This window comes from Lucilia sericata, unplaced genomic scaffold (assembly GCF_015586225.1).
Source record: "Lucilia sericata isolate MDLA Ls3-8-SP2 unplaced genomic scaffold, ASM1558622v1 Contig000569F_arrow, whole genome shotgun sequence".
NCBI classification, from domain to species: domain Eukaryota; kingdom Metazoa; phylum Arthropoda; class Insecta; order Diptera; family Calliphoridae; genus Lucilia; species Lucilia sericata.
The window spans coordinates 70,122-92,699 of NW_023994577.1; the positions used below are offsets into that span (position 1 = coordinate 70,122).

The 22,578-nt window shown below is 31.5% G+C and overlaps 3 protein-coding genes across 3 annotated transcripts; 2 read left to right on the forward strand and 1 right to left on the reverse strand.

The window, feature by feature from the left end:
- Positions 1-10,961: 10,961 nt before the first annotated feature.
- On the reverse strand, positions 10,962-11,486 carry LOC119606307. The gene has a single exon (XM_037959751.1). The coding sequence runs from the start codon at positions 11,385-11,387 to the stop codon at positions 11,097-11,099; it is 291 nt and encodes a 96-aa protein (XP_037815679.1). The 5' UTR covers positions 11,388-11,486; the 3' UTR covers positions 10,962-11,096.
- A 6,327-nt stretch (positions 11,487-17,813) lies between these two features.
- LOC119606297 (cleavage and polyadenylation specificity factor subunit 6-like) lies at positions 17,814-19,004 on the forward strand. Its single transcript, XM_037959742.1, has 2 exons — positions 17,814-17,868; positions 17,929-19,004. Exons 1-2 carry the CDS (start codon positions 17,814-17,816, stop codon positions 19,002-19,004), a joined length of 1,131 nt encoding a protein of 376 aa, XP_037815670.1.
- Positions 19,005-20,713: 1,709 nt separating this feature from the next.
- Positions 20,714-22,205, forward strand: LOC119606298 (cleavage and polyadenylation specificity factor subunit 6-like). Its single transcript, XM_037959743.1, has 3 exons — positions 20,714-20,768; positions 20,829-21,292; positions 21,398-22,205. Exons 1-3 carry the CDS (start codon positions 20,714-20,716, stop codon positions 22,148-22,150), a joined length of 1,272 nt encoding a protein of 423 aa, XP_037815671.1. The 3' UTR covers positions 22,151-22,205.
- The last annotated feature ends 373 nt before the right edge of the window (positions 22,206-22,578 follow it).

Genomic DNA, 22,578 nt, shown 5'->3' on the forward strand with positions numbered 1-22,578 from the left:
AAAACTAAAATCGCTTATAACTTCGTTAAAACACGTTTAAATTGAAAAATAAGCTTATTTTGTGATCACTCATATTCTCCATCAAAAATCGATATTTTGACCGAAAACCTCGCTTATAACTTCATTAAAACACGTTTAAATTGGAAAATAAGCTTATTTTGTGATCATTCATATTTACATTCAAAAACCGATATTTTGGTCGAAAACCCTGATAAAAATAAAATCGCTTATAACTTCGTTAAAACACGTTTAAATTGGAAAATAAGCTTATTTTGTGATCACTTATATTCTCCATCAAAAATCGATATTTTGGTCGGAAACCCTGATAAAAATAAAATCGCTTATAACTTCCTTAAAACACGTTTAAATTGAAAAATAAGCTTATTTTGTGATCACTCATATTTCCCTTCAAAAATCGATATTTTGACCGCAAACCTTAAAGAAACTAAAATCGCTCATAACTTCGTTAAAACACGTTTAAATTGAAAAATAGACTTATTTGGTGATCACTCATATTTCCCTTCAAAAATCGATATTTTGGTCGAAAACCTTGAAGAAACTAAAATCGTTTATAACTTCGTTAAAACACGTTTAAATTGAAAAATAGACTTATTTTGTGATCACTCATATTTCCCTTCAAAAATCGATATTTTGGTCGGAAACCCTAGAAAAACTAAAATCGCTTATAACTTCGTTAAAATACGTTTAAATTGAAAAATAAGCTTATTTTGTGATCACTCATATTTCCCTTCAAAAATCGATATTTTGGTCGATAACCTTAATAAAACTTAAATCGCTTATAACTTCGTTAAAACACGTTTAAATTGAAAAATAAGCTTATTTTGTGATCACTCGTATTTCCCTTCAAAAATCGATATTTTGGTCGAAAACCCTAATAAAACTTAAATCGCTTATAACTTCGTTAAAACACGTTTAAATTGAAAAATAAGCTTATTTTGTGATCACTCATATTTCCCTTCAAAAATCGATACTTTGGTCGAAAACCTTGAAGAAACTAAAATCGCTTATAACTTCGTTAAAACACGTTTAAATTGAAAAATAAGCTTATTTTGTGATCACTTATATTCTCCTTCAAAAATCGATATTTTGGTCGAAAACCGCGTTAAAACTAAAATCGCTTATAACTTCGTTAAAACACGTTTAAATTGAAAAATAAGCTTATTTTGTGATCACTTATATTTCCCTTCAAAAATCGATATTTTGACCGCAAACCTTGAAGAAACTAAAATCGCTTATAACTTCGTTAGAACACGTTTAAATTGAAAAATAAGCTTATTTTGTGATCACTCATATTTCCCTTCAAAAATCGATACTTTGGTCGAAAACCTTGAAGAAACTAAAATCGCTTATAACTTCGTTAAAACACGTTTAAATTGAAAAATAAGCTTATTTTGTGATCACTTATATTTCCCTTCAAAAATCGATATTTTGGTCGAAAACCTTGAAGAAACTAAAATCGCTTATAACTTCGTTAAAACACGTTTAAATTGAAAAATAAGCTTATTTTGTAATCTTTGCTTATTTTGTGATACTTTAGTCGAAAACTTTGAAGAAACTAAAATCGCTTATAACTTCGTTAAAACACTTTTAAATTGAAAAATAAGCTTATTTTGTGATCACTCGTATTTCCCTTCAAAAATCGATATTTTGGTCGGAAACCCTGATAAAACTAAAATCGCTTATAACTTCGTTAAAACACGTTTAAATTGAAAAATAAGCTTATTTTGAGATCACTTATATTCTCCATCAAAAATCGATATTTTGGTCGGAAACCCTGATAAAACTAAAATCGCTTATAACTTTGTTAAAACACGTTTAAATTGAAAAATAAGCTTATTTTGTGATCACTTATATTCTCCATTAAAAATCGATATTTTGGTCGGAAACCCTGATAAAACTAAAATCGCTTATAACTTCGTTAAAACACGTTTAATTTGAAAAATAAGCTTATTTTGTGATCACTCATATTTTCCTGCAAAAATCGATATTTTGGTCGAAAACCTTGAAGAAATTAAAATCGCTTATAACTTCGTTAAAACACGTTTAAAGTGAAAAATCGATGTTTTGGTCGGAAAACCTTGAAGAAACTAAAATCGCTTATAACTTCGTTAAAACACGTTTAAATTGAAAAATAAGCTCATATTTCCCTTCAAAAATCGATATTTTGGTCGAAAACCTTGAAGAAACTAAAATCGCTTATAACTTCGTTAAAACACGTCTAAATTGAAAAATAAGCTCATATTTCCCTTCAAAAATCGATATTTTGACCGCAAACCTTAAAGAAACTAAAATCGCTCATAACTTCGTTAAAACACGTTTAAATTGAAAAATAAGCTTATTTTGTGATCACTCATATTTCCCTTCAAAAATCGATATTTTGGTCGAAAACCTTGAAGAAATCAAAATCCTTGAAGAAACTTAAATCGCTTATAACTTCGTTAAAACACGTTTAAATTGAAAAATAAGCTTATTTTGTGATCACTCATATTTCCCTTCAAAAATCGATATTTTGGTCGAAAACTTTGAAGAAACTAAAATCGCTTATAACTTCGTTAAAACACGTTTAAATTAAAAAATAAGCTTATTTTGTGATCACTCATATTTCCCTTCAAAAATCAATATTTTGGTCGGAAACCCTAATAAAACTAAAATCGCTTATAACTTCGTTAAAACACGTTTAAATTGAAAAATAAGCTTATTTTGTGATCACTCGTATTTCCCTTCAAAAATCGATATTTTGGTCGAAATCCATGTTAAAACTAAAATCGCTTACATCTTCGTTAAAACACGTTTAAATTGAAAAATAAGCTTATTTTGTGATCACTCATATTTCCCTTCAAAAATCGATATTTTTGTCGAAAATCTTGAAGAAACTAAAATCGCTTATAACTTCGTTAAAACACGTTTAAATTGAAAAATAAGCTTATTTTGTGATCACTTATATTTCCCTTCAAAAATCGATATTTTGGTCGAAAACCTTGAAGAAACTAAAATCGATTATAACTTCGTTAAAACACGTTTAAATTGAAAAATAAGCTTATTTTGTGATCACTCATATTTCCCTTCAAAAATCAATATTTTGTTCGGAAAACCTAATAAAACTAAAATCGCTTATAACTTCGTTAAAACACGTTTAAATTGAAAAATAAGCTTATTTTGTGATCACTCATATTTCCCTTCAAAAATCGATATTTTGGTCGGAAACCCTAATGAAACTAAAATCGCTTATAACTTCGTTAAAACACGTTTAAATTGAAAAATAAGCTTATTTTGTGATCACTCATATTCTCCATCAAAAATCGATATTTTGGTCGGAAAGCCTGAAAAAACTAAAATTAACTTCATTAAAAGACGTTTAAATTGAAAAATAAGCTTATTTTGTGATTACTTATATTCTCCATCAAAAATCAATATTTTGGTCGGAAACCCTAATAAAACTAAAATCGCTTATAACTTCGTTAAAACACGTTTAAATTGAAAAATAAGCTTATTTTGTGATCACTCATATTTCCCTTCAAAAATCGATATTTTGATCGAAAACCTTAAAGAAACTAAGATTTACTTATGTCAATTTTTATTGCTATACTTGTATTTTTAAGCCAGTATTGATCGTTAAAGTCGTTTTTTGAAGGGGACCTTATATGGGGGGTAGGGTCAATTATGGACCGATCTTTATAAAATTTGTTAGAGACATTTTCACTCCCATGAAACCTAAGTGTTTCGAATTTCATCTCTATATTCGAATTTTTTAGCCAGTAGGGAAAGTTATGGCCATATTCTGATGGGGACCTTATATGGGGCGTAGGGTCAAATATGGGCCGATCTCCATAAAATATGGGGGACATGTTTTAATTCCCCAAATACTTGTTTACGTTGAATTTCGTTGCTTTACTATCATTTTGAAGCAAGTTATAAGAGTTAAAGTCATTTTCAGAAGTGGAGCTTATATGGGGGTAGGGTCAATTATGGGTCGATTTCCAAAAAATTTAGCAGATATATTTATGTTCCCCTTAAACTTGTATATTTCGAATTTCGTTGCATTGCTAACATTTTGTAGCAAGTTAAGACTGTTATAGTCGTTTTCTGAGAGGGACCTTATATGGAGGGTAGGGCCAATTATGGAGCGATTCTTGTAAAATTTGGTAGGGAGTTTTTAGCTCATATAAAACTTGTTTATGTAGAATTTAATTGACATACTCATGTTTTTAAATAATCTATGACTGTTTACACTGTTTTTCGGTGGGCCACTTGTATGGAGGCTATGCGATAACATAGACAGATATGGCCCATTTTCAATACCAACCAAACTGCATCAATAAAAAGTATTTATGCAAAATTTCAACTCCTTAGCTTTGCTCGTTCGGACTCTATCGTGCTTTCAACAGAGAGGCGGACGGACATGGCTAGATCGTCTTAGAATTTAATAAGAACCCAGAATATAGATACTTTTGTGGGTCTGTGACCAATATTTCGATGTGTTACAAACGGAATGACAAAAGCAATATACCCCCATCTTTTTTGAAGAACACAAAATAAATAGATCAAATCCACAAAAGAACAAGTGTTAAATGAACTTAATTTTTGATATTGTTCAAAATTTACTTAATAATATTTTTGGTTGCAGACATTGCAAATTGCCAGTATATGTATACTAAATGTAAATAAAATATGACATTTTATAATAAGCAGGGGATTATGGACATACTGCATACATACTTACACACATATGTACATATATATATTAATTATGGAACGTACATAAAAAGTAAAAAGGGTGACAATATAAAATTTTGATAGGCCACAAATATGAAATTTTTGGAATTTTATTATTTAAATCAGTAGGGAAACTTACTTTTAATTCACAGCTATTTTATAATTTGTTTATTACATTTGTGTTTATTATAAAGTAAAGTTTGACATGTCTAATAAGTAGTAGGCTGGACCTGATCCTCTAAACTCTTATTTTGGCCGAAAGGCAAAGATCTCCCAATTTCCCCAAAAAGGTTTAAAGTTGAGCTCGATTCGTACTTAATTTTAGAATTAAGAGCATTTCAACAAAAAACTTAATGACTTTTTTTTAAATGTAATTTTTTATAATTTCTCTCTACAATTATTAATTAAATAAAATAAATTTTTTCTTTCATAAAAAAAAATGTTGTTAAAAATAAATAAAAAATTTCCAGGAAATTTTCCTAAAAATATCACAATCTAATATAATAAAAAACTATAAATCTATTTCATAATAAACTTTTATTTATCAATAAAAAAAATCCCCTTCTTATCAGAAATAAATTATTAAGTGAAGGAAAATAGTCAGTAGTTTAAAAAAATACAAAATTTCATAAACTACTTTTTTTGATAGAAAAATACTATATGAGACTAATAACTTTGGCCACATAGATGCAGTAAAATGTTTTAAAACTTATTAAAACTGACGCCAGTTGTTGGACTGTAAAATATTTTCAATATTTGCCTACAAGTGAGTGTAACTATAACTCTATAGTTTATTACCGGGAGTCTGTATGTTTTATTATTTTATATGCACTTTGACCTGTTATTAATTAAAATCATGTAGAGGAAGCATAAAAAATGACAATTTTACTATATTCATATAAAATTGTTTGTATGCATGCAATCAAATCGAAAAAAAAAGATGGACAAACCTACAGTCAGTTTGTAGAAATGACTGAGTGACTGACGGACAGAAGGACAGACAGTCTTAAATAATAGGCACAATATAAAACCATAAAATTTTACTCAGTTTTTATTAAGCAATTAAGCTTATATAGCAATTTTGTTGTATACATTTTTATTATATTATACAGTGTGTGTATGTAACTTTTTCAATTTATTTTCCATAAGTCTACTCTGATAGAAAAACAGCATATTTATGAATATGACAACAATATTTAAATACTCTTTCAGAGACACACACAGATACACTTATGGAACTTATTAAACTGCAATAATAACAAAAAAATATTGGTATACATACATATATATTTATATATCAGACATGGGTATCCATGGCCCCTGAACGGGATATAAATATTTTATTACCCTATCTATCTATCTATCTATCTATCTATCTATCTATCTATCTATCTATCTATCTATCTATCTATCTATCTATCTATTCTATCTATCTATCTATCTATCTATCTATCTATCTATCTATCTATCTATCTATCTATCTATCTATCTATCTATCTATCTATCTATCTATCTATCTATCTATCTATCTATCTATCTATCTATCTATCTATCTATCTATCTATCTATCTATCTATCTATCTATCTATCTATCTATCTATCTATCTATCTATCTATCTATCTATCTATCTACCTATCTGTATATCCATCGTCTATCTATCATGTCTTCAACAAGTTTAGTTAATAAACCAAGAGGCGAAAAAAAAATCTTTGAAATATCAAAGTTGACCCTTCAAAACCACACACTCGCCCATCCCTGGTATGCATATAAATAACATAATGACTTTTTGCATTTAATTTGTATGTTGACACAACAAATTTTATTTTAATCATAAAAAAATATTTTATAGAAAATACAGAATAACAACATACAACACAAACTTAAACATATAAAATAATACAATACAATAAATGAAGAATCATAAATAAATTAAATGTAGAGAAACAATCATAAAAATGACCATCAAAAGAGATGTTACTTTTTTTAATTTAGGGTTAAAAGAACATCATTATTAACAACATGGGGACCTATAACGATAATTTAAATGACTGTAAATTTTATTTATGTTTATGCAGCTGCTGTCACTTAATTAGATGGACAAATAGTAGTAACATATTTTAAATATTTAAAATTTTTTAATTTATTAAAAAAAAAAACAAGCAAGAAAATAATTCGTTCCAGCCCAACTTTAAGTAATTTGTACCGATCAGCATAAAAAACGACGTAAAATGATTTCACTATGTGTATGTGTAGGTTATTGCTATGACATTTACCCATCGTTGTGTAAATCGATATAGGGATTCCGCACCTAAAGAAGTGGTCATAATTCGAGGCGAAGAACGCAGCAAGCCAATTTCGGCTGCCGCGTTCTGACGGGGAGCATATTCGGGAGAAAACGTTCTTCATCGATCAAAACCAATAGTAATCAGATGGGTGTGGGTCTAAACTACAAGTTAGTTGAGGCAATTACTTTTTTAAATAATTTTTAACGTGTACTGCACCCTGTCATGAGAGAATATTTCGTGCCGCAAATTCTGAAATTTTTTTTCTGCTCACTTCATTTCGTTAAAGGTTCCTTGGGATGATCTGGCCAGATTTCAGATTGGCCTTTACCCCAAATTAGTCTTGGAAAAATTTCTGGAAAATCACTAAACCACCATGAATTTGGAAATGAAATAACAATTTTAAATATTCCAGAAATCAATACAACTTTTCATGAAAATAAATTAAACCTTAATTATCGACTTAAGCTAATTAAAAAAAAAAACAACTAATGACCAAATTAAAATTAATTCATATAGTATTTTTCATTAAGAAACTAAAGTAATCTTAACCGGATTAATGCTTAGCCAGTTGTCTAACCATTAAAAGAAAATGAATGCACAATTTAAAGTTTTTATTCAGACCACATACATGCAATACACAGAAAAAAAAGCATAGAAAAAAAGGGGAGGTACCCCTGCCCATTGATAACGAAATAAAATTAAAGGTCATTAACACTTTCCAAGAGAAAACAACACAGACTACAAATTATAAACTAAAGACAAGTACCATAAATTTTCTACTATGCATTAAGATATCAATGGGTTTGATTCCAAAAACTCCCAAAGACACACACAGACAGCCAGATATGTATGTATGTATGTTTGTATGGATGTTCGTTCCTTCATGCTCACATTAAAATCATCAAAATAAAATAAAGACCAACTGAGCTTTAATCTACTTACAAAGTCTTGAACAACTTTAAAATCATCATCGTGCTCAATTATGTGAGAAAAACTTATTTTTTTTTTCCTCTTACTTATAACTTTGAAAATAAAAGAAGAAAAACCGGGAAATTTTGAAAAAAAAAAAACTTTTTAGAAAATTTATTGATATGACTATTAAAACATTACAACAATAACAATAAATTAAAGAAAAAACATGCCCAAAAATAACACACTTACATTCACATCAAATACAAATGAACGAACGGGTTTATTTAAGTTTTGCTGTTCAATTGTGTTCGATTAGGTTGTTGTTGTTGTTCTTGGGAATTATTATTATCTTAATTTGATGCTCCAAGAGATTCATTTCTTTTTTTTTTTTTTTTCCTATGCTCCAAAACACACTTACACATTCAGGAATACATAATTAAGACGACACACAGCGACATTAAATACAACAACGAAAAAACATAATAACGATAACACTATCACAGCAATAACAATAATGTTGATGACGATGATGATGATGCCGATGTTTGTGTTGTTGTTGTTATAATTATTATTGTTGCTGTTGTTGTTGAGATTTTTCATAAGCCTCTCACACAAAAAAAGAGTTGTGCATTAAAGATGTACTTTTCTATTTTAATAAACAACAACAACATTGTCACTGCAACTGTGTAGGGCAGGGAATTATGGAAAAAAGTGATCATCGTTGAGTGAAGGGGAGAATGTGGGGATTCACATTGATTTAAGAAAAATGGAGTTGATAAATAAGAAACATAAAGAACTGTATCATTGTCAAATGAGTTTGCCGTTTGTTGCTAGTTAGAAAAAAAATTCTTAAAAAATTTAATTACAGTGGGTGTCAAAAGTGGATTTTATCTTCTTAATTTTTTTATCTTTTTGGCAAATTTATTTGAGAAAAAATTAAATATTTTGGAGATATCCCATCAAGAAATTTAGTTTTACAGAAAAAATTTAAAATCTTAGGTAGTTCCTTAGAAGGCTCCAATCGAAAAACAAGTCGAATGTATAAACGGTTATATCCGACTATGAGATCCTGTAACAGTTGTTAGTTCATTTAAAATATGCTATGTTTGTGGGTTTCGACCAAAGAATAATATGTTGTCCGACTCTCGACGTACAGGAAATTACATTCTTTCAGGTATGAGTGCAGTGTAAATTCAACTCTCTTGTGATATTTTTTATACCCTATCCCACTTTAGTGTAGAAGGTCTTATGAGTTTGTGCTGATGTTTGTAACACCCAAAAACATTGGTCCTACCTCCACCTTGAAGTATCAATCGGCTCAGAATCACTCTAGGTCCGTCCGTCCTTCCGTCTGTCTGTGTGTCCATGTAAAGTTTGCAGGCTACAGGTCACAATTTTCAAGATAATTTGATGAAATTTGGCACATACTTTTCATTCGACAAGGACGAACGCTATTGAAATTGGTTGAATTCGGTCCATAATTTTCTATTTTCAACCTACATTCATCTTGTTTAGAGTTAGGTACTTTTTCACTAACACATGCTTAGAGTTAGATACTGGTGTCAAAGAGTCGGCCTACTTATTATACTTAGGTTGCGACATTTTTCAAATTTTGTTGGTCTCTATTATTGTCGTGCATGACATTTCCTGCAAGGACGTCCGATCAGTACGAAATTTGGTAGTATCATTTAAGCTTATATGTAAAAACTTTGTTATTTTGCAAAGCCCTATTATAGGGCTGAGGTTGTATTTGGTCTAAATGAAATACTTGACCATTTGGGGAAACAACGATAACTAAAATCGGCAGAAATTGCTTGGAAAACATTCTAATTAAAAAGTGTGGAAACATTAAAGTTTCCTAAGCTTATGGTGAATGTTTTCCATCGGCCTTAGCATGCGAGTGATGGTTATTGTGGTTCAGATGTGTTGGTTTTTAAACGCCAGACAAAGATAGCCCAGACCAGACAAAAAACTTTGAAAACCAAGAATTGGAGGTGATACTCCGTGAAGGTTTTTGCCAAACTCAAGAAATGGGTGAACAATCATTGACAGCTACTCAAACAGTAATTTCAAAATATTTGCGAGTTTCATACAAACGAAACGAAATACGAATTAAAGCCGAGAGACCTAGAGAGACGATTTTGCATGTCCTAAATGCTGCTGGAACACTATAAAAGAAAATCGTGTTTTACGATAACCCGAACCATAAGATATATGAAGCTTAGGCAGCCGAATCGATACCCAAACCAGATATCCATAGCGATAAGTTAATGGTGTATTTGGTGTTATCAAGAGGTTAAGTCTATTATGATATGATGAAATCTGAGCAGATCATCATATACCGAAAAGAACTGATGAAACTATAAAAAGACCAGAATATGGTTCAGAGAAGAATTTCCGATATTGATCTAAAAAGATGACCATTTATCTTTGCGTGGTTTATATATGTTTTCAGAAAGGAGGGAAGAGGCCGTTACTTTAAACATCTATTTCAAAAGAAAATCGATTCTGTAACTAGATCCAAAAAAAAATCGAATTTGTATGTTAAATACATTGTGTTTCGAAAGCTTTTTATTACGTATCAAAATACGGTGTAACCCGCTAGAATTGTTCGAATAAATTCATTTTTTTCTTTCCAATCAAAATACAATTACTACATATTTCTTTCAACCATCCCACTGTAACTACATACATGACTTCAAAACATTGATCATTTCTAATGCAACAGTATATGATTTTTCCTCAAACATATTTTTATTTCAGGTTGCTGCCACAGCAAAATGATGCAGCATTCATTCAAATAAAAATCAATTATTAAAGGGGAATAGACACAGACGGAACGTAAAAAAATAAATTTTTGAAAAGAAGCATAAAGTGAAGTGACAATCATCATCATCATTATTGATGCTGTTGTCATGGCACTGATGATTGTTAACAATCAAAATGCTTAAAAATGTACGTGCTATTTCTTTGAATAAAAAACTCTATGGAAATATATTTTCTTACTTTTTTTGGTAAAAGAAATCACTTACAAGCAGCATAAACAAAACAAAAAATAACACATTAATTGATTATTCTTCAAACGGATTTATTGGTTTTGCAGGGAAAAAATTAAAGTCATCATTATTATTAGAAATTTCCGATATAAAGTTAAAATTTTCTTTTTAATTTTTCACATTAAAATTTTCCACGGTATATTGCTTAATTTCCTTTAACTCTGAAAAAATTATACTTTTGATTTTGTTAAGAAATTGTTCAGCTTTCTCTATAATATTTTGCAATCTTTCCATAGTTTCTTTTTCACCCTCCAAATGACCTTTAAATCCTTGAGCTGTTTTTTCGATATTTCCTTTAAGATTTAATAGTTTGGCTTGTGCGACCATAAATGCCTCAAATAGACCTTCTGGTATATTGGCCTCGATGTGGAAATCACGACTGAATAGTTGATGACTCATTTTGTTAAGAAATTTTTAAATTTTCTTTTATGTTTACAGCAAATTTAAATTTAATAGAAAATATTTTGATATTTCTTCAAGTCATTCCAGAGTTGACAAGTATTTACACAGAGCGTAGTCTCATATATCGATTTAAACTTGAACATAAGGATAATTTCCGAAGAGTGCTATTTACAATAGCATGGATCAGTTATGGAGCAAGCTCCACAAAATTGGTAAAAATTGAAGCGGTTTTTAGAAAAAAACTTTAACGAATCTTTCTTAATAAGAAGCTTGAACATAAGGATAATTTCCGAAGAGTGCTCTTTACAATAGCATGGATCAGTTATGGAGCAAGCTCCACAGAATAAAAATTGAAGGGATTTTTAGAAGAAAATCTTAAACGAATCTTTCTTAATAAGAATTTTTTTTACGATTTTGAACAATAAACTGATTTTATATAAAATAGGTTGTTATATGATAGGTAGGATCCATTAATTACTGATTCTCGTGGAAATTGGAAGAGGCAACTTCGTTTTAAGAATTGTACTTTATATAGGGTCTATGTTGAAAATTGGTCCAATGTCCGCCATATTTTATAAAACAGTTTCTCAATATATACACTTTATTAATTTGTGCCCAATGTCTTCACGATTGCGATATAGTCTTGAATATGTATTCCGGGAGACTTTAATATTGAAAGTAGACCGAATCACTTTTGACGGAATGCAAAATAGTGTTTTTATTGTACCTCTCAAGATTTATCTTGTTATATATGATAATGAATTCCAACATACATATTTTGAGTCCAGCGATAGACATTCGTAGGGTGGATCGATTTTGATATCATGTGAAAGGGTTTTAATGTCGCAAATATATTAAATCGTGTTACCGTTGAGATATTTATACAGCTCTCTAGCGTGAGATATCATATAGTGATTTCAACCATAAAATGACCTAGTAGACGAAGATGTCTAGATCATTTTAGAATCTAATAAGGATCCAAATTGAGTCTTCAGGTAACAATTTTATCACAATAAGTCCCTAACTGGACATAGCTTTTATATACATAGTGGGGGTCAAAGCTGAGCATTTTGGTCATACATGATTTTTTCAAATGAGTGCAACTTTTCATCTATTGGTCCTATCAAAAATTGTCCAAAGGAGTTTAGATAGCAAACTTCGGTTCTTAACCGATAGAGCTGAAAATTTGTGTTTGCCCTACTACCCAATAGCACTAATCTCGGTGCCAATTTCATCCAAATCGATTTTTAAAGTTGGGTCACTTGACACGATTTAGGTATATGATCCATTTCCGAAAAACACTTTAACTCGCGCAAATTGATTATAGATGCCGGTATAGAGATAAAATGCAACACAAGTAACTTCCACTATATTTCACAACTTCTTTATATAATGGATCCTAAGTTCCAATATAAAATTTTCTACTTGAAATTATTCATTATAATGTGGCTGGTTATCATCGGGCTTTTATTTTTCATTTCTTTGACAGCTGAAAACTGCTCTTAATCCGATTTTTCAACGAAATACGATTATCGTTTCTAAAAATCAACTAAATAATCGAATACAAAAGATTAATGAACTATTGCTGCAAAGGTCTCGTCTAAACTGAAATAAAATTTTTGATGAGTTTCTTAAACAACGTTTCGCAAAAACACTGAATAAAATATAGACAACACAGGGCAACGCTAATTGGAAAATGTTCTGTTCCAATTGATTAGAGAAAGTTTCAATTCAAACTAAATAAAACTAGTGAATAGTTTAAAAACTAATAGTTGTATAAAAAGTATAATCTATAAATGGATGGAATTTGGTATTTTAAGTAACCAAATTAAATAGTTCCTTTTAAATTGACAAACAAAAAGTAAAAAAAGTATATTTTGTTGCCCAGTGTTAGTCTAGTCTAGTTGGAAAAATACATATATTTATATTAATAATATTCTAAAAATAACTTGTTTGTTTTAACATTCATTTCAATTTGACAAAACCGTAAGAAAAATGCAAATTAGAAATTAAAATAGATAAGAAATTAATGAATGTTACAAGAATACATATTTCTTTTAATTGATTAGTAAACATTAGGGAAGCCCCATTTTTAACGTATCTAAAATATTAGTCTTTTGTATATGTTAATGAAACTTTCGCGGTGGGTTTTTAGAGTCTCAAGAATCAATCAAAATAAACATGTTGAGCAAATCCTGACTTTTCCATTGAAATTGAATGTATTGGATAATTTTTTAAACTCTGGGGTATTTCAAATACCGGCTTCGCTAAATTAAGCTTTTTTTATAAATGGACTCTTTGAAATCCATGGACTTTATGTCACATTGCTCATGGACATTGTGACACATTTGAATTTCACTCAAGTTCGTGTGCCATAAGGTCTATGGACATTATGACACTAGACATTATGAAACGCCATCTTCGAAATACCCCAAAGATTAAAAAAACTGCCCCCGGCCAAAGTCAGGCTATCTAGGACACTTTTTTAAAGGAATCCAAAACGGAATTAAAGGATTTGTTTTCACAGTATTTAACAAAAATGTATATATTTGAACCCATAAAAGGGTTGTTTCGGTATTTTGCCTATATCTCCGTTATTTATAGACCAATTTTGCTTATTTGAAATTTAAAACAGCTCGAAAGCAGGTCTAATAGAATTCTTGATGATATAGTTCCCGCAGATATCTGGAGCCTACAGAAAATTTATTTCAACATGCAGACGGACAGACAAACAAACGAACCTATCTTAATCGACTCCGCTATCTGTAACTAAGGGTAATTTCGTGTCAGGTGATCCAACTTAAAAAATCGATTTGGATGAAATTTGCACCAAGGATAGTACTATTGGAAACAAAAAGGGGTCAGACACCAAAATTTTTTCGAAAACATTGAAGAAATAGTTATCTAAAGTCCTTTGGACAATTCTGGCTAGGACCAATAGGTAAAAAGAAAACCTTGTATGACCAAAATGCCCAACTTTGACCGCCTCTAACTCCGACAGTTCTTGACCGATAGAGCTGAAAATTTGTGTCTGGCCTACTATCCAATAGTACTACCTTGGTGGAAATCCATTTTTTAAGTTGGGTCACTGGACAAGAAATTGCCCATATATACTTAATTATATTGTAAAAATTATATGACCAACTTCTCACGATGGCGTATAATAATCGGCTATGTATTGGTTATCGTTGTTTATTCATGGAAGTTTGTATTAAGTTTTTGTGGCGAGACCTGGTTTAAATTTTGGGCTTCGTTACAGTAAACGATTGTGTATTGATGATGCCACTAAGCAAGTCTATGTCACATTAGTGACAAGTTCTTAATATGTAGATTACTCTTATATAATGAAGACATGCTGTAGTTGTTAACTTTGAATAAATTAAATATAAATCTATATACATTTATAAAAATGAATGTGTATTTGTATGTTTGTTTGTTGGCTGAAATTTTCACAGTATATTCCTGTATGTCTGGAAGAGGTTATAGGCTACTTTTTATTTTGAAATTTCAAATGGGCGAGGAGCCACGCCCATATTAAGAAAATAATTAATCAGTATATCTGAGATAATATAACATTTAGAGTCCTCAAATTTTGTCGGAGCCACTTTAATACGTTTATCTTAGAAACTATTACAGTTAGAATCTTGAAATATTGTACGAACAACTGTAACATCCATGTTAAAATTTTGGGTAATAAATTGGCGGAATACCAATGAGGGAAGCGGTACTTCCCATATGAATTTAATACAAAAATTCGTTTATCTGGGAAACTAAGAGAACTAGATTCTTCAAATTTAGCATGAAGAACTTTAATATTTATCTGAACATTTTATAGAAAACAGGGCGGGGGAGGGGGCTTGGAGTCCCCTTATGAATTAAACAGAAAAATTCGTATATCTGAGAAACTGTTACTGATGGAATCTTCAAATTTTACATGAAGAACTTTGACATTCATGCAAACATTTAGAGAATAACGGGCGGACTTTCAATGAGGAATTGGCACCTCCCATATGAATTAAATACAAAATTTCGTTTATCTGGGAATCTAACAGAACTAGATTCTTCAAATTTTGCACGACGAACTTTATTATTCATCTGAACATTTTGGAGAAAAAAGGGCGGACTTTCATCTGGGGGGGTGCTTGGAGTCCCGTTATGAATTAATCAGAAAAATTCGTATACCTGAGAAACTATTAGAGCTAGAATCTTCAAATTTTACATGAAGAACTTTGACATTAATGCCAATATTTAGAGAATATGAATTAAATACAAAATTTCATATATTTGGGAAAATATTAGCTTATTCAAATTTTTCATAGATTACATTAATATCTAAATTAACGTTCGGAAAAATTGACGAACTTGCAATAATTTTCGTAGCATTTCCCATATGTAACAAATTGTATATCTGGAAAACTATTGTAGTTAGAAAGTGGGTTTTTTTTATTTATATTGCTTTTAGGGTAGCAAAGCACACTGGGTATAGCTAGTACATATATATATTTCTTTTCAATTTATTTTATTTTTTTGCCGATTTGTAATTATTGTCTCTTGACAATGGACACACCTAATTTGCTAATTATATTTTTGTTAACTTAATTATTCAAATGATAGTATAGCATTCTTAAGATGATGTATCTTAATGAAATTTATCATTAATGGCATTATTTTATCGCCTAAAAATTGACCCAAATTTTTAATTTTATTTCATTTTTGTATTTTTTAAAATAGTATTCATGCAAAATTTTACCAGAACTTTACTAGCTGTTACCACCAGCATAAAAACAAATAAAATTTTTAAAATGTAGTAAATTCTTTGTTTTATGACCAACTTTAAAAAAATGGTCGATGTGTTGAATTTATCATTTCGTTGGCAACATACATACATAAGGAAATAATTTTATTCTTGTTCGGTCAATTTTTAAAGATTTCTGTCTGTATATTTTTGCACAAAAGGGCCTGAAAAGAAATATCCTATTCCTTTTTATACCCTACACCACTTTAGTGGGGAGGGTATATTGGATTTGTGCTGATGTTTGTAACATACAAAAATATTCGTCCTAGACCCACCTTAAAGTATACCAATCGGCTTAGAATCGTTTTCTGAGTCGATTAAGCTATGTCCGTCCGTCCGTCCGTCCGTCCGTCCGTCCGTCTGGCAGGCTGGCTGGCTGGCTGGCTGTCCATGTAAACCTTGTGCGCAAGGTACAGGTCGCAATTTTCAAGATAATTGGATGAAATTTGGCACGCACGTTTTATTTGACCCAAGGACGAAGCCTATTGAAAATGGTTGAAATCGGTCCATTATTTCACCTAGCCCCCATAGAACAGAACCCCCCGAAAAGGGCTTTTGAGCTCATAATTTTGTTAAATTTACAGATATATCGATAAAATGCGGCACAACTAAGTTTTATAGAAGTCTGGATGACCCTGCCAAATTTCATAAAGATCGGGTCCCATTTGACCCTAGCTCCCATACAAAGTCCCCTTCAGAAAATTACTTGAATGTCCCAAATTAACTTATAAACACAAATATCGCGATGAAATTTAGCACAATAAAATATTATGTAAATATAAATATATTCACAAAATTTTATCGGGCTTGGTCCATATTTGCCCCTAGCCCCCATATAAAGCCTCTTTCAGAAAATTAGATTTTCATCCATAAATTGCTTAAATGTATCGGAACAAGGGAATATTGAAGATAAATGCTTTATTATGAAAAATAAATCACATTTAATATTCATAACTGGTGTAGGGTATCATATGGTCGGCCACGCCCGACTATACTTTCTTACTTGTTTTAAATATTCCTTTAGTACATAATAATAATAATTCAAATCGTTCAAGCGATATAGGTTTATAATATAAACACTATATAGCTAAAACAGATTGAATCGATTAAAAGATTTCAAACGATATATTCTTTTGATGAGTGTTTATGATTCGGCCATGCCGAAAGTAATATTTATAGCCGTTGAAATTTTACACCTTCTTATATATTTATTTGATCAATTTACATGTAAATTGTTACAAATGTTTCTAATACGATATAGATTTGATTGAAAAAATGAGCACAAGTGTGCGTTAAAGCACTTAAATGGAGTTTCGACTTTTTTGGAAATTGTAAAGAAAGTGTAGAAATTTGTGGAGAAACAAGAACAAACATTGAAGTGATTCTTTTGATAATATGCTAATTTTACAGTTTTACAACAAACATGAATGTAAAATAAAAGACAATATGTAATTTAATTAAAATTTATTAATTCGCTATGATGGAAAAAAACTTTTAGAGCCTTAAAAAAGAACATATAAATATTTAGCGAATTTCGAATGAAATGGTCAGTCATCTGCTGAAATTCAACTTTTACATATGTAAAAAATTCTTGAAAGATTTTAAAGTGATAAGAAACTATTAAAAGGATGCGTTGGAGCCTGCTGTTGCTGGTTCTGGCAGCACTGTTAATTCAGTCAGCATGTAAGTTGTGAATAAGTGATTTTTATATATCCAGACTAATTTTATGAAATTTATCTGCAGATGGTCGATATGAAAGAAATGGTCGAAGATATAAACTATATGGCCAACGAAGACGCTTAAACGCTGGAGAAGCTCGGTTTATACCAGACTATTTGAATAACATAATAAATAAGAAAACCACAACAACTACAACAACAGCTAAACCGGAACCCCCTCCAACGCCAACAACACCAACAACAACTCCAACGACGGAGACTTCTCCTCCACCTCCACCTCCTCCGCCACCGCCGCCTCCACCACCACCTCCTCCACCACCAACACCAACAACCAGTCCCACAACAGATCAAACATCACCACCTCCTCCACCACCTCCTCCTCCTCCACCACCACCACCTCCTCCAGCACCATCTCCACCTCCTCCTCCACCACCTCCACCCCCACCGCCTCCACCAACAACACCTAAACCAGATATACCACCACCTCCGCCAGCTTATACACCACCGCCACCTGCTCTACCACCACCACCTGCTCCACCTGCTCCACCTTCAATTCCACCAACATCACCTACACCTAGAGTTGATAAACGCTCTGAAAATTACGAAGATGAGGATTATGAAGATGATCAAGAAGAAACTGGTAGAGAATTATATCACAACTTTATGTCAAAATCTGAAGGTCGCAGATATCAGAATAACTACGATATACTCAGCAGCAATAATGATGAGAACAACTATTTGAGCGACTATGACGATTCCGCAGAAGTTGGACGTGCTTCTCAATCTCGCCCTAAGAGACGACGTCAACGTAGAAGACGAATAAATCGTATTGTTTTACATAATCGTCAAAACCCCCACTACAGAAGACGTCTTAGAAGGCAAAGAGCTAGAAGAAATCGCCAACGCAGAGAAAGTCTTAGACGACGTCGTTTGGCACAACGTAGACGTTTAGAACAACGTAGACGTTTAGCACAGCGTAGACGTTTCGCACAACGACGTCGTCGCTTGCAACGTCGCCGCCGTTTACAAAGACGCCGTCGTTTGGAAAATCAAAGACGCAGAGTAGCCATTAGACGTCAGAATCAAAGACTTAGGCTACAAATGCAACGTATTCAAACTAATAAACGACGTAACGGATGAACGCAATGAAATGAATGACAATTGATTAATAAATTTCGAAAGTATATTACACCCTGTAAACCAAAGAATAAATAAGAAATGAAACTGTTGTCAAAAGTACCTAAGTCTACTGTCATCCGGTACCTAACTCTAAGAATGTATTAGTAGAATTCTCAAGTCAACATAGTTGCAAAAAACCGTATTGAAAAATATTGAAAAAAAAATATTACATTTCAATTTATACTTTGAAAGGTTTCTTAAGATATTTTCCACATATTTTATCTATAAACATTTTATAAACACGTCTATTTGTTTTTTAATCAATAATATTGAAAAAGTAAATTATTTATTTGAAATATCTTTTTCGTTTACCTTACGAAAATTTACAACATTGTTTTTTTTTAGTTTTAATTTCAAACAACAAAAATTCAATGTCAAAAAACAAAAAATATTTTTTTTTCGTTTGTAAAAAATATATTATTTTCGGGCTATTAAATGTGTTTAAATTGTGCAAAAAAATTATAAAATATAATGTTAAGTGATAAAAAATATTTCAAAGTGCTATTATCCTCAAATTTTCGCGAAAAAGTTTTGAAGTTTGGAGAGAGAATAAAATTTTTACATATGTGTTGGATTTACACGGCACTCGTCTGTGAGAAGAGCGTAATGTTATTGTTGTAAAAAAATGACAGCGTTTCACTTCTTGTTTATTCTTTGCTGTAAACCCCATGATTTTTTATTTTTTTTTTTATTTTTTGGACTTAACAAAATGTCCTATAAAGCAGGTTTAGGGTTCTGCAATATATGTATATATTAAAATTGAAAGTTGTAGATGAACCATTAGGCACTCAAATTTGGTTTACATTTTAATTTAAAAAAATTACAGATTAAGTTTGCTATGCCGATTATATATAAATTTTTTTGAAAAATAATATTTTATAAATTTTAACTGTGAGTTAATTAAGTGCTGTCTTTTGACAGTGGTTTCACCTAATTCGCTAATTATGTATTGTTATCTTAATTATTCAAATGATATTATAATTTTTTTTTTTTTAAAGTGTTTTAATGAAATGTATCATTTATAGCATTATTCATCGCCAAAAAATTGACCCATTTTTAATTTTTTCTTTCTATTTTATAAGCATGATCAACTTTGGCGAGATCATGATCCATAAATAATGTTCTCGCTATTGTCACCGGTATTATATTTATATATAATAATAAATATATCAATAAATATTACGTTTCTTAATGTTTCACTCTTTTGTTTATGCGATTAGTTTGCATTTAAATTGTTATTAATATACCAAATACGATATGTTTTTGATTGAAACTGATGATCTAAAATATGTTTGAAGCAGGTCATTTATGCTTATTTTTGGAATTGGCAATTCTGTGTATTTGTAATTTACGTAGATTCTAAAGAAAGTGTTGGAATTTCAAATGAAACATTTAAGTGATTTTGCGAAAAATATGCAAATTAATAGTTCGATTTTGTTAGTATTATTGCCAAATATGAATGGAAAATAAGACAAAATTTTAAATTAGTTTAAAATTCCCTGTGTTAGAATGAAAAACTATCATGCGCAAAAAAAAACATATAAATATTTGCGAATTTGCGAAAAAAGTATCAGTTATTTGGAGATGTTTAACTTTTCAATATCAAACACGAATTCTTGACCAACATAAGGTTTGATAAAAAATAATTAAGTAAGCGAAACATAGAAAATATGCGTTGGAAACTGCTGTGGCTTTTTCTGGCCGCACTGTTAATTCAGTACGCATGTAAGTTGTTAATTATGGATTTTTATGAACATTTATTAATTATATGAAATTTGTATGTAGATGGTCGTAATGAGGAAAATGGAAAGGGATATAAACTGTATGGACAACGTAAGCGCACGAATGTTGGAGAAGCTCGTTTTATTACATACTTGTTGAACAAGAAAACAACAACAACTACAACAACTGAAAAACCACCACCAATTCCAACAACAACATGTGAGCCATGTACACCAACAGGAACAGAACCAACAACACCAACTACAACAGGACTGCCACCACCTCCTCCGCCACCGCCTCCACCAACACCACCTATATCTCCACCACCTCCTCCTCCACCACCGCCACCACCTCCTCCACCACCACCGCCACCTCCTCCTCCACCACCTCCTCCACCACCGCCACCACCACCTCCTCCACCACCGCCTCCGCCACCACCTCCTCCACCTCCGCCACCACCACCAACAATAACACCTCCTCCACCAGCTCTACCACCATCACCACCTCCTCCAGCACCTCCAGATGCAGCAGATACAAATGGAAATGGAGATGATGATGATAATAATAATGATATTGATGATGACGATGATGATGATGACGTTCCTAATGTAACAACAACACCAAAACCTAAGCCAACTGTTTCACCATACCCTCCACCTCCACCAGCTCTACCGCCTCCGCCTGCTCCACCTGCACCTCCTGCTAAACCAGACATTCCACCAACATCACCTGCAGCATTAAATGATAAACGCTCTTCAGATAACGAAAATAACGACGAGGAAGACGAAGATGACGATGATGATGAAGAAGAAGATGAATCTGGTCGAGCTTTATATCACAACATAATGTCTAGTTCTAAAGGTCAGCAATCACGTTATAGTAACGATATACTTAATAACGACAATGACGAAAACAACTATCTAAGTGATTCTAAGGAATCCACTCAAATCGGTCGTGCCGCCAGAGCTAGACCCACAAATTGGCGCCGCCGTCGTCAACAACAGGCTATCAGACGTAGAAGAAGAATGCAACGTATCCGGCAACGAAATCGCCGTCTACGTCAACAGGCCATCAGACGTAGACAAAGAATGCAACGTATCAGACGACAAAGAAATCGACGTAGAAGGATACAACGTATTAGACTACGAAATCGTATCAAACCTAAAAGGAGACGCCAAATAATAGTAAGGAAATATCGAAGTGGCAGTGCATCTGTTAGACGTCGTAGTCGACGACAACGTTTAGCAAGGCGCCGTCGTTTAGCAAGACGTCGACGTTTAGCAAGACGCCGTCGATTAGCACGACGCCGACGTTTAGCAAGACTGCGTAGGAACCGTAGACTTAGGCAGCAAATGAGACGGATACAACGGAATAGAAGAACGTAACCCAAATGAAATGTTTACCTGATATATTATTAATAAATAACATATTTATACTTAATGCAGAGATTTTATTATTAATTTATTGTTTAGTGTCGAATCCCTGAATTATTTCAGCATATAAAATGGTTTCCTAATTAGCTTATATTAGCGGCGTGATCAAATTTGACATGTACAACTATTATAGACCGCTCCTTAATTAGCCTTAGCAGTCTTATAAATCGTTAGAAATTTAGATAAAATCTAAATTGAAATTATGTAGACTATGATCTAAACAGGTATTGCTCTGTATCAGAGTATAACAGAATCTATCCATCATGTTACAAAAATCGTATTTCTAAACTCACTATTCATAACTATTAGATACAAAAGCAATTAAATTGCTAAGTCGTTCGACTTTCGGACATTAATAGAGCATTTAAAAAATTATCATA